Here is an 18764-nt window from a genome sequence, read left to right as displayed (position 1 = left end):
AGACATAGTGACATTTTCCACATTCAGAGTGTTAGACACTGTGTTTTTATGGTATGAAAGTCTAAGTAAGGTTTTGAGTACAAAGATGCAACAGAATTATTAAAAATACTTACCCCATTGATTTAGTGGTAGTGCTGCCATAGCTGGCAGGAGCTGAGGCCATCTTGGTAAAAGCCCTATGAAATAAGGAAGTTGTACTTAAAAGCTAATTATTAGAGCTAACACGGTGTCACGGTATTAAAATATCTATTGACTTCTATGATGCAGACAGTTTCTGAAAAGAGAGTTTTCAACAAATATAACTGCAGTATAATTAGTACTAAAACACTGAAATGATTAATATTATTTTTTGAGACAAGATCTCACTCTGTCACCCAGGCTGTAATGCAGTGGTGCCATCATGGCTCACTGCAGCCTTGACCTCTCAGGCTCAAGTGGTCCTTCCACCTTAGCCTCTCAAAGTGCTGGGATTACAGGTGTGAACCACTGTGCCCAGCCGTAAATTCTTAAAAAAGCACAAATGCATTAGGTTTCCAAACTTCTATTTTCCTTCTTTTCTATCTGATCATTAAAAAAAAAAAAAAAAAGGAACTGACATAGAGACTTGATGACTTAAAAGAACAAACACGTAATAATTTAGTCTTTTTATTTTTCCTTACATTCTATGCTCCCTTGTTTCCAGATACATGCCTTTGCTCATGCTGTCCTTTAGTGAGTATAAATTCACTACCTTCTTCAATAGAAACAGTACATTTCCGTTTAAGACTAAGTTCAAAACCACTTTCTTTGTTAAAGAAAACTCTACCACTCAATGATTTTTCCCTTTAGTTACATTCTATACCACAGATTTTTATACTTAATTGCACATAGTTGTTTATTTTCAACTCTTTCTAAATGTCCAGAATCTCTGTATCTAAACAATACTATTGATGAAGGGTGGGCAAAAAGATGGCATTCAGATGTGCCTTAAAAAGTATTTTCTGAGAATATTTTCATTGTACAGAATCCAGAAAACATAAAATGCTCAGAAGAATCCTACCACTTTAAGGTAACCCCTGTTAAGATGTTGGTGTATAGTTTTGTAATCTTAGGACACATATCTATTTAATATATATGATTTATAAACCAAAATTAGCATCATATTGTATATACTGTTTTAGAAAACATGTTAGTGGCACACCATAAACATTTTATGCCAATGAATATTCATAATGATTCTTATTTTAAATGTGTTTTAACATTTAAAATAAGAAGTACCTAAAGAAAAAAAGAATACCTAAAGAAAATTTTATAAGGGAAAAAACGTAAATCATTAAGATGTGGTAGTAGAAATGCTAAAAATGTTCAATTTCAATCTTGACAAAATCTGCCAACAATACCCGTAGAGAAATCCCAAACAAAAATTTCAGTCTTGTTCAGAAAGGAGGATGTGAATCAGCAGTGGATTAGAATTTCTGCATTAACAACAACGAAAAAAGTTTTTCACTAGAAAAAATATCTAAAGAACAAAGAAGCGTTAAATAAATAACAATACATTTATATAGTTTAATACCATGCAAACAGTAAATACTTCCACAAACTGGCATGATGAAAGTTATTAAGAACTAGAATACAAAACTCTAAAAATGATTTCCCCATTTTAAGAAATATCTGGCCAGATGCAGTGGTGCACACCTGTATTCCTAGCTACTAAAGAGGCTGAAGTGGAAGGATCATGAGCCCAGGAGTGTGAGGTTACAGTGAGCAATGGTTCTATCACTACACTGCAGCCTAGGTGGCAGAGCAAGATCTCTAGAAAAAAAATCTGTCATATGCATAGAGAATGAAAGGATATACGCTAATGTTTACTTGTAGTGCAGGACGGTGAGAATATAGGTAAATTTTTATTTTCTTTATACCATTCTGAGTTTTCTAAAATTTTCATCAATAAACCACTATGATTTATAATTGGAAAAAAAACACATTACAAATTAGAGATAAAATATTTCGAAAAATAATGCCCAAGACTGCCTTTCTCCATATATCTCTAAGCAGTAATTATGGAGCTCCAAGTAAATCATAATATAAAAAGAATAATGAACATATGCCACATGGCAATGTGTGTAACTGTACATATAGGCTGAGCATCCCTAATCTGAAAAATCTGAAATGCTCCAAAATACGAGACTTTCTGAATGCTGCCATGATACCACAAGTAGAAAATTCCACACCTGATCTTGTGTCAGGCTGCAATCCAAATGCACAAATTAAGAAAATTGATAAAATTATCTTTGGGCTATGTTACATAACATGCATATGAGACATTAACCAATTTTTGATTTAGACTTGGGTCCCCATACCCAAGATACCTCATTATATATATGCAAATATTCCAAAATCTTAAAAAAATCCAAAATCCAAAACACTTCTGGTTGCTAACATTTCGGATAAGGGGGACTCAACCTGTATTATAAAAATTCGGAAAGTTTTCAGTTTTCCTTTTAAACAAAGATTTGTGTATTTTTTTTTTCTTATTATAAGAACACAAAAGTTAAGTCTGAAAAGTCAAAAGTATAGGTAATAAAAAGCACTCATAATCTCACCACTCGAGATAACTACTGTTAACAATTTGGTATAATTCTCTTGCTATGCTTATTTTTTGACATACTTGAGATCAGAAAGCATATTTAATCTTTTAGTCTTTAAAAATATTTTAAAAACGATTTTAAGGATAATAGTTTTTGTAGAAAATTCAGAAGATAAAGAAAAGCACCCAAAAGGAAAAAAATTCTACCACTTGGAGTTATCTCCTATTAACATTTAGTTATATGCCATTTCAACTCTGTAATTAAATATTTGTATGTGTATGCTTATATGAATCCATACATATGAATGAATAAATGGATAAATAGGGATCATACTGTAAAAAATGTCATTTAAGTTTTGGCTCAAATGCGACTACCTAGATGCTCTCCCTGATCTCCTAAGCCAATTTAGCCATCACATCCAGCAGGTTAAAATCTTATCACTTAGTTTTATTTATGTCTTTTAACATGGTTTAACATTATTCTGTTCATTTATTTGCTTATTTGTTAATTGTTTTGTCAACACAAATGTAAATTCATTGGCAGGTTGGGCTTTGTTTATCATGCTCACTATTAGGAAATATTTATCAAACAAATTCAATGAAGATTGTTGTAAATTATTATATTTTTTACTTTACAGTATAACATGAACATTTACCAATGTCATTAAGTAAGCCTTCTGATTTTTAATGACTCAACTGTATTTATGTTGCAGAAATACCACAATTCACTTACTAATAGTACTGCTAGACATTTAGGTTGCTTTTAAAAATTTCATTATTACAGCTGTGTCTAAAATCTTAGCACTCCAATTGCACCTTTGGGATAAATCCTTAAGAGAAGTACTAGGTCAGAGCTATTTTTAAAGAACTCTTTATACCATCCAGAAAAAAAAATTGTGACAATTTATATTCCTAATAGCAGAGTATGAAATGCACAAATTAATTTTCCTGTATCTTTGGCATGGTATTTTCGAAATGTTTGCAATATGTTAATCTGCATTTCTTTAATTACTAGTTAAATTAAAATTTCCTCTTACTGCTTTGGAGACATTTGACTCCAGGCATTTCAGTCCTTGACTTTCTCACCTTTATCAGTAAAGAAACTCTAAAGCTTGCCCAGGAAAGAAGGGCATCACTGTTTTATGTAATTTTAAGTTGTAAACAGGGTGGTCCAGATAAGGAAATATTTATGCCACTGGATATATAAAACCACCAAGGCACTGGTCCAATTTTCTTATTAGCATTCCCATTTTCTTGGGAAAGAAGCCTCAATTGTACTCTTTAAATGACAGGAATTAAAGAAGAAAATAAAACTTACTTCCACTGTTTGATATACTGTAAAGGATTAAGGTTGCATCCTGCATCAGTTAAAGCTTTTTTATATTGCTCCAAATCAGCCTGAAATAAGAAAAGAACTATATGACAAAAATTTTTACTTTCATGAAAGATGTTATTTGTTGCCATTTGATTAATTAAAAAGTAAGACCAAAGGCACAAGTTTAAATTCTTGGTACCCAAGTAGAGTGATGTCTTAAATGAGTACCCAAGTGAGCACCTAAGACAAAAAAATCACATATAATGAAAATTACCTTTAAGAGGCTCCCAAATCACCTATTAAAGTACATTATTTTTAATCTCTCAGTAATTCCAACAAAGTTATTTTTTCCTTTACTGCTAGAATAGACTGCTTTTCCTCGGGACATGCACTAAATGAATGATTTGGTTTGACCAAGAATATTTCTAAACCAGAAACACAAGGGGAATGATACCAACTGAGGGCAGATTTGGGTTTTTCATCTCATTTTCATTCTAGGGTCCAGATTCATTAACTGGACAACAGGTGTCCTGAACTTTTAAAATTGTTGCTTTTTTTTTTTTTTTTTTTCCCTCTTCCTTTTTTTTTATTTCCTGGTAAGTCTAGCTGAATTTGTGTAACTTAAAGGAGCCTATCTTAATGATCACTTAAATTTATGAAAAGACATAAGCCTTACCAAAAGTAAATAAAAATAATGTGATTCGGTGAATAGTAAATTAAGTTTTAAAAATCACATATTCTTAAGAAAAATACTTTAATTACGCTACTAGAACCCCTGAGATATAAAGGTGAACCCCTGAAAACACCTGTTGATAGAGAATTTTTTTTTTTTTTGAGATGGAGTTTCATTCTTGTCATCCATCCTGGAGTGCAGTGGCGTGATCTGGGCTCACCGCAACCTCTGCCTCCCTGGTTGCCTAAGCATCCCGAGTTGCTGGGATTACAGGTGTGCACCACCACACCCGGCTAATTTTTGTATTTTTAGTAGAGATGGGGTTTCACCATGTTGGTCAGGCTGGTCTCAAACGCCTGACCTCAGGTGATCATCTCACCTTGGCCTGAAAGAGATATTTCTTAAAAAAAAAACCAAAAAACAAAAAAAACACACTCAACACTTTCTTACAAAATTAGAAGTGAAGATCTGTGTTCCCAAGTTAAAGTGGAATGGCCGAGAACAAATACTTGGTTTAGTTTTAATATGGTGAAGATTTTTGACCAACAGAAACCTATCAATTTACCAGATATTAAAAACAATAATTGCTACCAGTAAAGAATGGAGCATAGAACAGACAGCCACATTCTAAATGTCATCTTGAGGTTCCTATGCTTCCTGTTCATCCAGTAAAACTATACAAAGTTAACATTAGAGTCAACGGTCTCTAACCCAGCAAGAAGTCTGATACCAAAATCACTACTTTCTTTTATAGAATAGACAATGTATTTTCTATTTTTATTTATTTATTTATTTAATTTATTTTTATAACAGAGGAAAGCATGAACGCAGTCCCCCACTACCATAAATTATGCAGTCGAGTTTCCCACGTTTGGGGAAATCGCAGGGGTCGGCACATCCGGAGTGCAATGGATAAGCGTTGCCCTGGGAAAACCCCCTTCGCGATCATGGTATCTCCCCTGCCAGGTAAGTACTGACAATGTATTTTCTATATAGGACATTCATTTTAAAACAATTTTAAAATAAGATCAACCTTTCAAAAGGCATAACAAATCTGATAAACTTAGTGTAGAATAGTTATTTTCCAAAAATAAGAAGTTGGGCCACTTGAATTCAGTTCACATTCCAACAACTTAAAAGTAGTCAGATGTTTCACAGGTAGTTTCCCCTGGTAACAATAAAAGTTGCTATAAAATACAGCAGTACATAGAAGCAATCTTAACAAATTATTTTTCTTTCATTTATTTTATTTTATTTGAGATGGGGTGTTGCTCTGGTGCCCAGGTTGGAGTGCAGTGGTGCAATTTTGGCTTACTGCAACCTCTGCCTCCCGGGTTCAAGCGATTCTCCTGCCTCAGCCTCCCCAGTAGCTGAGATTACAGGCACACGCCACCACGCTTGGCTAATTTTTGTATTTTTAGTAGAGATGGGTTTCACCATGTTGCCCAGACTATTCTCAAACTCCTGAGCTCAAAGTGATGTGCCTGCTTCAGTCTCCCAAAATACTGGGATTACAGGCGTGCGCCACCAAGCCTGGCTGTTTTTCTTTTAAAGAAAAGAATGAAGTAAATATTTAGCTACAGTGATTTTTACTTCTATTTTTAAAATTTGAATTCTAGTAGTCTATAAACAAGTATTCCATTTCCTCCCAATAACTGAATAAAGGACATACCTCAGAGGGTGCTTGCTGTGTGCTTATATAATAGATAAGAAACAACCTCATTTTATCTTCTGGAGTTCCTGCTGCATAGGGGAAAAGAGGTTACAAAAGATTTTCATAATTGTGGTTATTATGTATTATAGTAACACAAGTATGTTACATTTCAAGGGATATATAAATGTGACAAAACAAAACATGGCTCTTGACTTAACTGAGTTAAGGTAACAGGCACTATAATTACAACCATGTAAAATACAGATATGGAAAAGATTAAATGAGGTGGGATTAGAAGATTACCATTCTTTGTGTATGATTATGGGAGCCTCTCTATTGTATCTTCCAAACTGTGTATAATGTTAGGATTTCCCTTTTAGATGTAAACTCACAATGAAAAGAAAGGATATAAGAAGGGAAACCATATAATTCTAAAACAGGAAACTTTTGAGGTGGCAAAAGGGGTGCCAGTAACAATTACATAACGAACTGGTATGAAAGTGGGACTATCCTGGGTAACCAGATGTATGGTCACCCTAGGAATTGGGTTATTAAACTTTTCTGGCTAAACAAAATCATCTAGCTGAGCCTAAAGCTATACTTCTCAAACTGGGGGCCCCTAAATAAACATGTTTCTGAAGGCTTTTATATTACTATAAGGATGGGAAAACCATATATTTTTATTTAAAAAGTATTGTTATATGATGTAGAATATATTTGCCTCAAATTTTAAGACAAAACATAAGATTTCAAAGAAATTTCTTCCTTGCAGTGCTCTGAGTTACTACTCTTATTATCCAAGGCCCAAGTCCAGAGAGACTCATTTACTGTCTGTTCTATCATGTGCGCTTTGGTGGAAATGTGATAAAGCACTGGTGTCAACAAATAACAATATTCAGTCTCACTTCAAAGTGTATCCTAAGATGCAAGAACTCAGAACTGTCGTATTTCATTATAGGATAAAAACTAGTTGATTTTTTTTCAAAATATGATGACTGATAGGACATTGATTTTTTATGATTTGTGACACTAAAACTCATTTTCAAATTATCCTTACTCCCTGAATATGACAAAGAATGGTAAAATAAAGATCAATGGTAAGTTCTCTAAAGTTCTAATATTTACAAATAAATACTGTATCTGGGGCATTTTGAGTATTAGGTTATGAGACTCCTGGTCCTGTTAAATCCTAGGACAATGCTGATATTTTTGTTTTAGCAGGTAATTAGCCTGAAGGAGTACAGGCTAATGTTCCTACCAGTCTTCCGTGGTTATTCTTCCATCATTAATTCTATTTTCTTTTTTTTTTTTTTTTTTTTTTTGGTTTTTTTCTTTTTTCCCAGGCTGGAGTGCAATGGCGCGATCTCCGCTCACCGCAACCTTCGCCTCCTAGGTTCAGGCAATTCTCCTGTCTCAGCCTCCTAAGTAGCTGGGATTACAGGCAAGCACCACCATGCCCAGCTAATTTTTTGTATTTTTAGTAGAGACGGGGTTTCACCATGTTGACCAGGATGGTCTCGATCTCTTGACCTCGTGATCCACCCGCCTCGGCCTCCCAAAGTGCTGGGATTACAGGCTTGAGCCACCGCGCCCGGCTAATTCTATTTTCAAAACCTTTTGCAGTGCTACTGGATCTGTCCCACTAACCAGTGGTCAATCTGGGGACTAGAAGGTAGTCTTCTAGCCCTTCACCTCTCAGTTTTTGAAATGCTGTTTAGGATCAGCTTCATACATGTGCAGTTCAGGGGTAAACCCAGGAATTCATGACCAACTTTACAAGGCTGCTTTCCTGAGCTCCTTCCTCTCCACAATCTCCCTGGTACTTTCCCATTTCCTTGGCTTTCTCTTTTTGGTGTTGCAGATAGAAAGCCTTGGCTTTGGTTATCCTGCTTCACTGGGCACTTCCTGCCATAACTGCTGCAACTATGACCAACCAGCTAGAGGACACGGAGAGAAAGAGTAATGAGGCTTGTCCTACCCTCTTGGGACCATGGATCCTAATATACAAGGGGAAGGTTCCCCACCCTCAGAGTTTTAGGGGCCTGTGGGTCCCTGAGGTTGCTCTTAGTATCTTCAGCAACTAGCCTTACTTAGTTTGCTTAAAGAAGGAACAGTTCCCACTCTTCTTCAAGGGGAAACATACGTTAAAACTGCTACAGTGTTAATAACTGCCTTAGAACATCTGTTTAGGTTTTAAAGACCAATCTGATGGTAAGGGCTGGGGTGCATACTGATGCTTATAATGACAACCACAGGGAAATCAAACTGAAATTGTTAGCATGTGTCCTTTACACCTGTGATTATTCTAAAGCCTGTAGCTACAGCCTGGAACCTCTTATCACACTTACCTCTCTCCTTTGACTGCTATTTTAAAGTCAGAATTCCCTCACTGATTAATATGATGTATTTTAGAGAAAAGTTTTGAAAGCCTGGAGTTTGGGGAGCTTTTGTTCTCCCTGAAATTTTGAGAGTAAGATGCTGACCTGCTGTCCTATCACCCCTGATGTCAAAGACATTCTCTAACACAGCCTCAGAACAATTAGCAAAATCACATCATTGTAATGTGTCAACGTTAGTATCAGATTTTGCTAATTGTTACCATTTAATCCTCAGATCCTATTTCAAGTTTTATCAATTATGTCTCGAGTATGTTTTATGGAAAAAGGATCAATTTCAGAATCATGTGCCACACACAGTGTCATGCCTCTTTAGTCTTCTTCTGTATGAAGCAGTTTCTCCGTTTTTCCCTTGACTTGCATGGCCTTGGTTTTTTAAGACTATAGGCTGGTTTCTTCCTCGAATATCACACAATTAAGTTTTGTCTAATACTTCCTCATGATTAGATTTACAGTATACCAAGACAAGACTATCACAACAGTGATGCTGTGTTCTTTGCATTGAATCCTACTAGCCCTTTACCTCTCAGTCTTTCCTGAGCTCCTCCCTCTCCCCAATCTGCCTAGTACTATTTCCCACTATTTTATGTCTCTCGACTGACGACGTTTACTGTGATTACCTAATAAGATATTTATCAGGTTACTTTTTCTCCCTTACAGTTAAGTATTTTGTGGGAAGGTATTCTGAAACTGCATTAATATCCTATGAAATTTCAATTTATTCATTTATTATGTCCACATGGACTCTTAGCATCCTCTTTTATCAGTGGGCTATAATCTGTTATTATTTATTTTGATGCTGAAATTGTCATTATCTGGAGCCTCTTCAAGTTGACTTCTGGGTTCTTTTGACATGTTCCATCATTTTTGGAGTGCCTTCCTTGCCTTCTGATACAACAAAAATGTTCCAGACCCGTTTTGTACTTTTGCTCCCTGCCCGCCTCTAGAATCAGCTACCTCTCTAAGGAGTCATAGCGGAAATTATATTTATAAGCAGAAATCTTTACTAGTTGGGTACTGCTGCTCCCAGTCCTTTTCAGTTGGCAGAAGTAGGGAATATATGAGTACACACACACACACACACACACACACACACACACACACACTACATACAATCTATATTTCTATATCTGAACAAATATATAGTGAAAACACTCAGTTCACACCAATACCTCTAATTCCAATCCAACACTACAGGGTTCATTCTAATTTCTTCCCCTTCTACATTTATAAATTCCTTCTCTGACAATGGGAAATTGGGCTTTCTTTATATTATCCAATATATTTAATGGCCAGGTGCGGTGGTTCACGCCTGTAATCCCAGCACTTTTGGAGGCCGAGGCAGGCAGATCATGAGGTCAGGAGTTCAAGATCAGGCTGGCTAACGTGGGGAAACCCCATCTCTACTAAAAATACAAAAAATCAGCCGAGCACGGTGGCACGCGCCTGTAATCCCAGCTACTCAGGAGGCTGAGGCAGGAGAATTGCTTGAATCCAGGAGGTGGAGGTTGTGATGAGCAGAGGTCGTGCCATTGCACTCCAGCCTGGGCAACAGAGCAAGACCCTGTCTCAAATATATATATGTATCTCCCCTGAATATAACAAATATCCCATCTCTGCTTCCATCCCCTTGCAGCATGGATGCCCTTTTTACTTCATTTGAGCTCTGATTTCCTGCAATGGACCCATACATATACGTAGACATATTTCTCATCCCACCTAGGCCCAAGCTGGGTTGTTCCTGGGTGGGGTCACCCTCCTCAATCTGTTAGGGCTCTCACACACCTTGCTAAACTGCTTCCACATGTAGATGCTCTGCTTTCCTCTCCTGAACTTTGACATATAATGCTAGATTACTAATCTTCTCTTTATTCCAAGAGTGGATGCCCTTAGTCATTTTGCTCAGGTTCCAACATCTTATTCTGGACCAAAGTACCAGTAGACTGCTACTTTGCATGAATGCCTACCTTGCTCTACCCTGGTTAGTGTCGGAATAAATCATTTGAGAAAGAGGAAAGGAAAAAGCAGGACTGACTCCCTTTTTGTCAACATGCTTTTTTTTGTTTCAACTTTACTCAAAAGTTACTGTAAATAACAAGGAATAGCTCAGAAATGATGAACTTATATGACTTTGAATTTCTTTCACTATAAAATGCATATACCTTTAAAATGCTATGTTCTCACCACAGATCTAGCTTTCTAAAAGTGTGAGCAATACTTATGGTTTCTGAGATGTTTTTATAAATAGAATCTTAATTATAAAACAGCTTGGACTTTTAAATTATTTTCTAATTTAAAATACAGTCTAAAATTCATAACAAAACAATAATCCAAAAACCATCATCATGCAGCTTGAATAGCTTATATGCAAAATGGTTCCTAGGCTTTCCATTTGTTGTGGAAAAAGCTGAGATTCGAATTCAAAACTATTCTGAAGTGATCTACAGGTCTCTAAAGTTTAGGGAATTTCAGAGGCTAAGACTCTATGTAGATCCCACAGTCTTTACAATTAAGAGACACAATTGGTTTACATTAAATTTTTTTTTACTGTTTTTCCCTGTGGGGTTTTTTTTTTTTTTTTGTTTTTTTGCTGTGTTTCGCTCTTGTTTTTTTTGTCTTTAGACAAGGTCTTGCTCTGTCACCCAGGCTGGAGTGCAGTTGTGTGATCATAGCTTACTGCAACCCCGTACTCCTAGGCTCAAGGCATCCTCCCATCTTAGCCTCCTATGTAGCTGGGCCTACAGATGCATGCCACCCTGCCTGGCTAATTTTTTTCTTTCTTTTTCTTTTGTATTTTGGTGTATATGGGGTATTGCTTTATTGTCTAGGCTGGTCTCAAACTCCTGGGCTCAAGAGATCCTACTGCTTCAAGCTCCCAAAGTACTGGGATTACAAGCATGAGCCACTGTGCCTGGCAAGTCTTTACCATTTTTAAGTGCATAGTTCAGTGGTAAAAAATATATTTATATCTTTTTGTTCCCTTCATTCCCCCATCTCTCTAACTTCCTGGCCTCTCGTAACTACCAATCAACTCTGTATCATCATGAGATCTACTTTCTAAGCTTCCACCTGAGTGAGAACATGTGATATTTGTCCTTCAGTGCCTGGCTTATCTCACTTAACATATTGGTCTCCATAGATCACATTTTCTAAGTACAAATAGTTCTATTTTAAGAAAATCTAACATACAAATATTTAAAGGGATTGGCCATAGAGTTCCTTTAAAAGTAAATTCCTTAAACATGTAAAACAGAATTTAGTTTTAGATACGTATTTTCAGGAAACTCAGGGTACACCAAAGTAATTAGGAAGCGAATCACTTAGAGACACTTGATTTGAATGTTATACCTTCAAGTCTTCCTGGAACCAGAAGAAATTAAGCTTTACATACATTACCTTAAACAAGTAAATTATAAAAAGTGCTTAAATACTATAAAATAAAAGTTCAAGAAATGAAATACAAATCATTTTTCCACTGTAGGAACTGCTAGGTTACGAAATTTTCCCAGAAAATAGCTCATTTAATTATCTTGATATTAGCATTGTCAGAAATACAATAATTCTATTCAAAGTTTACTGAAATTGAAAATGCTGGTTTCATCAGATATGAAACTTACATTAGCCTCAAATTTATGGTACATACCATCAGGGTCTGATATTATATCTAGAAGAGATTTATCCAGAGTAGTTTTACTCATTATTTTTTCTTCATATTCAAAATATACATCCAATTTTCTGGCCTGTTTCAAAATAAATATGAGAATACATTAATAATAAAAATACATAATGTCTACTCACCTTGTAAGTTTCTATTTTCTATGATCAATTTTAAGACATGTTCATTTTTTTTCTTTGAGACAGGTCAAAAGTACAGTTTAAAAGTACTAGGCTAAAGTTCAGCAGTGCAATCTCAACTTCGCAGGCTCATGTGATCCTCCCACCTTAGCCTCATGAGTAGCTGGGACCACAGGCATGTGTCACCATGCCTGGCTAATTTTTTTTAGAGACGGGGTTTTGCCATGTTGTGCAGGCCGGTCTTAAACTCCTGAGCTCATGCAATCTGCCTGTTTCAGCCTCCCAAAGTGCTGGGATTACAGATGTGAGCTACTGTGTCTGGCGTTCATTTCTTAACAAAATTTAAAGTATCTTACTTTTGAACATATAGTTAATACAGAAAAAAAAAACAATAGATTATTTTGTTTACCATATTTGATGGATAAATTCAGCAGTAATTCTGCATACCATACAAACATTAGCAAAGATAAAAACATAATTCTTAATTATTGTATTAATTAGTAACTGGCATACAAGTCATATTGTACTCCATGCAAAATTGTCAGGTGGTCAAGTTATGTTTACTTTTTTAGCATGCAAATCCACATACATTCACCTTTACTAAATGGAAAGTTATCTTAACTATTTTCCTTGTTTTTTTTGAAAAAAACCTTTTCCTCATTAGTTTTCCTATTTAATATCTTAAAGATCATGGAAAATTAGTAAAACTTTGCTGTGTGAGACCTTTCCTAAATGAAAATTTTGTTGATTAAAATTATCCAAATAAAGTTAACATATTAAGATCCTCCAAAGTAAATAAAAATTACCAAATATCTCTTAAATTATGCTCCAGATAATAATGAATGAGCAAAGAACATTTTGTTTAAATGTTCAATTTGAACAAAATGTTCTTTGCTCTTTCATATTATTGAGGGTGTTAATAATCAAGTGGGAGTAGAAACCATTCATGAAATTATAGTGATACCAACACAGAACCAATATGTAAGTATATAACATAAATAAATACACGATGCTAAAAGGCAGAATGAAATAAATAGCCAATTGTGGAGGAGGAAGTGACACATTCTGAGATGAAGTTTGAAAGTGATTTCGGGACATATGTATAGTTCATTTCAGTTAAACAGATCATGCCAAGGCACAACAAGGTAGAAACATCTAAATAGTAGACTAAGAAGTGAATTACATATGGAGCAACAAAAAATCAGAATCCTCTCACTCCCACTCCCTTGCAGTGGCATGCAAGGCCAAAGTTTTATAGATGAAATACCCAGAAAGTTCAAAAATGAATGCGGCATAAAAAGATATATACTGAGAAGTCTTATTTCACCCTTATTTTACCTACAGAAGCAGATAGAAAAGGGATGGTCCTCTTCCACCCCTTTTCTATCTGCTTCTGTAGGTATTTGTTTTATTATTTCTTCTAGTTTTTCAGAGTTTCTTTGTGCAAACATAAGCAGAGTCTATATTCTAATACCCATTTCCCTTCTGACACAAGAAGTATGATACTGTACTTTTCTGCCCCTTTCTTTCCCTGAACAATAAATTCTACATTAACATGTAGAGGGTTCCCTATCAGTGAGCTCTTATTTATGAAATCTCTGGCCCTTCATATTCTTCAGACTCTCTGATACAGGAACTACTTTAGCTACTCTATAAAGCTATTTTAATACTACAATAGATACAAAGTAGAATCTTAGAAATGAGAAAGTCCTACCAATAATATTAAAAATGAACAAAAGAAATATAAGAGATCCTAAGAAAAAGACCACAGTAGTGGCTGTGGGAATGGAAAGGACAAGATGGGTATTGAATAATTTATATGAGAAAGGATATGGAATACAAAGTAGTGAAAGAAGAAAAAGAAAACTTTGGGGAATGACAATGATGACACTAGGAACTGTTAAAGTGAATATTAGCTTGGGAAAAGCTGTATGGGCAGAGTGAAGTCAGGAATGGAAGGGGAAAGGTGCTAACACAAGGTGTTAAACTGACTTTTAGGCCCTCTGATCCGGCTAACCTTTTCTGTTTTATTATTATTCACTAGATTCAGTTTCCTCTAGTCACACCAAATAGTTACTTCATTAAACTTTTAACATTTTATTAAATACTGTGTTCATTTTTAATTCTCTAGCCTTAGGCTCAAGTTTTCTCTTAGCTTTTGCAGAACATATTCCTCCTCTACCATCTAACCAGTGAATTCTGCTCATTCAAGTTCTAACTTCTCTGTAGTTTTTCTGCAACTTTCCTTCAATCCCTGCTGTCTCCCCTTTCTGACCCTCTCTCAGTCTCTTCCTTGGCCAAAAGAACTCATTACTCCCTTATCTGTGTATTAACTGCACTTTATATACCTCATCATAATAACAACTATCACAGTATATTACTGTCCTTGGTTTATGTGCCTTTCTAAAACTGTAAACTCCTTAGAGCATGTCTAATTGTTTAAATCTAGGTGTCTAACACAGCACCTGGCTTATAACAAGCACTTGCATTTACTGAATTTTGAAACCAAGAGCAGGACACATACAGACCAAGTAATCATTTTTAAAAGTCATGAAAGTAGATGAATGAACTTCTACAAGTGAAAAACATAAAGAATCTGGTATTTTATGACTGAATATATAAAACTCAGTATGCTAAGGTGCGGTGGCACACGCCTGTAGTCCCAGGTACTCGGGAGGCTGAGGTGACAGGATCACTTGAGGCTTGGAGTTTGAGACTAGCCTGGGAAACATAGCAAGACTCTGTCTTTAAATTAAAAAAATTAATAAAAAATAAAAATATTTACTATGCTAAATGCTATAGCAGAACTTAATTTCTGTAACTATATAAATCAGTACAAAAAAAACATGGCTCACTGATTTATGTCAATACGGGCATTTGATTCATTTTGCTCTTTTTGATGTAGTATCTTAGTTATAACATCAACTTCTAATGAACAATGGAAACAGGGTCCAAAAACAACTTAATGTGACCGGTACTAGGTAGGGGGTTTCTTTTTGAGGTGACAAAAATGCTCTAAAATTAAACTGTCGTTGTGGTTGCAACAACTCTGTAAATATTCTAAAACCTGCTGAATGATATATTTTAAATTGATGAATTGCATAGTATGTGAATTACATCTCAATAAAGCTGTTAAATAAAAGCTCTTTAATATACTGATTTTGAGGGAGCACCATCTAAGGGGAAAAGAAGTGGAGTTCTGTACAGATTTTCTAACCTGCATAACAGAACTAGTATCTCTTCAGCACCTGTCATGTAAAAGGCACTTTACTTATAACTATGGCTTTCAAATGTTTTTAAAGAGAGAGGCTCAGGACCTCTTTCTCAAACCAAATGTTCTGCAGAATCCTAAACATAAAATAGATACAAGTGATCCATTAATGTCTCTATACAGCTCTAGGACACCAGAGAATAGCTTTTAAAAACTACTAACATTCTCTCCTTTAATTCTCCAAATAACACTATGAGCTAGGAATTATTAATATCATTTTAAAGATGAAGAAACAGACATACGGAAACATATAAACCCTATGTAAATGCAAGTCATATTATGGGGAGAAGAAATTCAATTTACCTTTATATGCTCTAAAACAGCAGTGGCAACATTTGTATGGAGATCAATAAGTCTTTTTTTCTCAAGGAGTTCTGGTAAAGAACTGCAAATATCAAAATATTAAATATTAACCAATACATTTTCTAAAGTGATACAGACCTCATTATCTCCTCTGGGAAACTCAGAACAGTGAAACAGTGATAAGATGACAAGTTAAACTATCAACAGATTTAATCTCTAGACTTGAACACCTACAGTATTTATTACTTTAATACAGGGGAAATGCTTCTTGTTTTAAAATAATCTGGCTTCCAAATATCATTTCTACCATCTTACTTTATGATTCCAAACTTTGGAGGCTTAAATAAAATCAAATTAATGGAAACATCCTTTATCTGTATTTCTAAAACACATTTCCTCCCTTCTTCTTAATGGCATTCAAAGTACAGAAAAACTGCTTAACTTTTAGTTAAGAAAATAGTATCAATAATAAAATTAATAATCACTTGCCCTACTTTATCATTAATAGTATTTTCCTTGTAAAATTACCCTTATTACACAGTTTTAACTGGTCGAAGAAACGAACGATCTCCTCTGAGGGAACTAAAATCAGCTTAAACGTTTAGTTAAAAATAATTCAGTTCTTTAAATTCAGTTATATTTGCTATTGCTTACTATTTCCTACTAGTTAAAAAGATTAATAATATTTTAGTCATATAAAAATAAATAAATAAATAAATAAATAAATAAATCTTATCAACAGAAAGACTTCAAGCAGGATATACTGCTCACTTACCTAACAGCTGATGTTAGCTTAGCAGTATTGTCAGAAAGCATACTTATGGCTCCTTCATCTTCCCCTTCTAGTCCCTTGTAAAGAAAAAAGATCCTAATAAGTACTCAAAAATCCCAGGCCCAAGCACAAAAATCAACATATTCCTAAGATCACTGATATATAGTAAGATTTTTAAGTCACCTAGAATAGCAATTCTCCTCCTCTGAGGTAGGTGCAGGCATATATATTTATGACAGTTACATAAAAGTTCTAGTCATTGCCAGTCTAATGGTTAGATGACTAAATAATCAGCTGGCATTTTTGGATAAGGAGATAGGCCCAGAGATGTGCCACAGGTCACAGCAATAAATAGTAGAGCTGAAATATCAAGTTAGATCGATATGTGTTAGAATGAGCAGCATTAGAACATGTATCTCTAAAATGAAGCTACATTATATATTTTTTCAAATCACATTTATATTAATATTTAAAACATTTCTCTTCTCAATATTTAGATTTTTTTGGTCATATATGTAAGCTGAAAATATTTTTGTTATAAAAGCATTAAATGGCCTTGAATTTTTATAAGGAAAAAAACCCAAATCTCTTTAACAGATAACCCTCTTCTTTCCTATAATTCTTAGAAGGCAAACAGAATCTTACCATAATGCTTTTAAGTCGTTTGACCTCATCTTCCTGTGCTCTGTAAGATTCTAGTTCTTGCTGAACTGATTCTGCAACTTCTGGGAATGGACTAAAACAGTAGTGCACAAGAACTATGAGTATGACATTAAAAGACTGATTTTTGTGTGAATTCTAAGATATATACAATGAATATTTATTATTTTAAATATACTTATTTGGATTTGAATACATTTTATATATAACAAAGGCAGAAAACATTCAGCATAAATACAACTACATGTCTTTCTGATACCCATATAATAAATACTATTTCTTTAAAATGCATATAATACTTATACATCTAAAAGTTAAATTTCATTTATATTTTTCATTAACAATATCATACATTCTCTTCACCTGTATGCTTTCAGAAGAAAAAGTAAAATATTTACATGACTGAAAATCAATGGAAGACAAGTCATGGTATATCAAATATCAATTCAATATTCCTACCCAAATTAACACATAATGTCAAAGGGCCCATGAAACTACAAAGGTGGCATTTAAAAATATCACCTGCAGGTAACTGTGAAAAAATTCTTGTAACTCATAACCCATAATATCCCAGAATACTACTGGTAAAAATAGCACTTGGGCCACAGTTTTAGTGGTCTAATACCTGCTGTCTTCTTCCAGGACATTGCTGTTTAGCAGTAACTTACAGAAACTTTAGGCAGAAGTGAGCTGCAATCATGAACAGCTCAGGTAGAAAACACTGTACTAATCTTGACAAATTCTAGATGAATACATGTTGACCATGAAATATTTCTTAAAATGAAAATTTTCATCTACAGCCTGTAGGGCAGGGGGAGGGGAGTAGAGGCCTTTTCTTCTTTAAGAAAGAAGAGGTCATGTCTCATCAACAATGGAACAAAAACCTTTCTTCCCTTCTTCAGCTCTGACATTTGAAAATACCTCACTAATAATGACCACATTTATCCAATGGGAAAATAGAAAAGACAGAAAAGACAGGGGTTCAGAAAGGATTCTGAGGAACACAGTCCAATTTTACCTCACAACCCCAGGCATTTACTCCAGCTCCAGCTGAGTCTATGTTAGCAAAAAACAGCACTGAGGACTCAGCATTGCACTGGGGAGTCAGGAACCCTTGTTATGTCTAAATAAAATGGAAACTCCCTTTATAGGCAGAGTCTTACCCTCTCAGGGCCCTAGCTTTATCTGTAAAATGTAGGGGTTGAACTAGATAATCCTCAAAATCTCCAATATCTTTAGGTCTCAGAGTTAACAGAGAATAATAATTGCTCACATTTACTGAGCAATTTTACTGTACATCAAATACTATGCTAAGAATTTATCTTTTTTTATTTTTTAAGATGGAGTTTCACTCACTCT

The 18764-nt window shown here is 34.8% G+C and overlaps 1 protein-coding gene and 1 non-coding gene across 8 annotated transcripts in view; both read right to left on the bottom strand.

Annotated features, from left to right (window-relative positions):
* Positions 1-18764, bottom strand: part of SCFD1 (sec1 family domain containing 1) — a 101411-nt gene that overhangs the window by 35369 nt on the left and 47278 nt on the right. For all 7 annotated transcript variants that reach the window (XM_017537575.1, XM_017537579.1, XM_017537581.1 and 4 more), the window contains 7 exons: positions 17391-17481; positions 16749-16822; positions 15974-16055; positions 12248-12344; positions 6227-6297; positions 3885-3964; positions 114-176 (listed from right to left, as the gene is read on the bottom strand). In XM_017537575.1, coding sequence (XP_017393064.1) covers positions 114-176; positions 3885-3964; positions 6227-6297; positions 12248-12344; positions 15974-16055; positions 16749-16822; positions 17391-17481 — 558 coding nt within the window. The remainder of the gene's footprint in view (positions 1-113; positions 177-3884; positions 3965-6226; positions 6298-12247; positions 12345-15973; positions 16056-16748; positions 16823-17390; positions 17482-18764) is intronic.
* Positions 5365-5528, bottom strand: LOC119472557. Its single transcript, XR_005201703.1, has one exon. It is a non-coding gene; the product is annotated as a U1 spliceosomal RNA (small nuclear RNA).

Source organism: Cebus imitator, unplaced genomic scaffold (assembly GCF_001604975.1).
Source record: "Cebus imitator isolate Cc_AM_T3 unplaced genomic scaffold, Cebus_imitator-1.0 Scaffold104, whole genome shotgun sequence".
Taxonomy (NCBI): Eukaryota; Metazoa; Chordata; class Mammalia; order Primates; family Cebidae; genus Cebus; species Cebus imitator.
The sequence above is the reverse complement of the archived record's forward strand: the minus strand, read 5'-3'. Positions and strand labels throughout refer to the sequence as shown.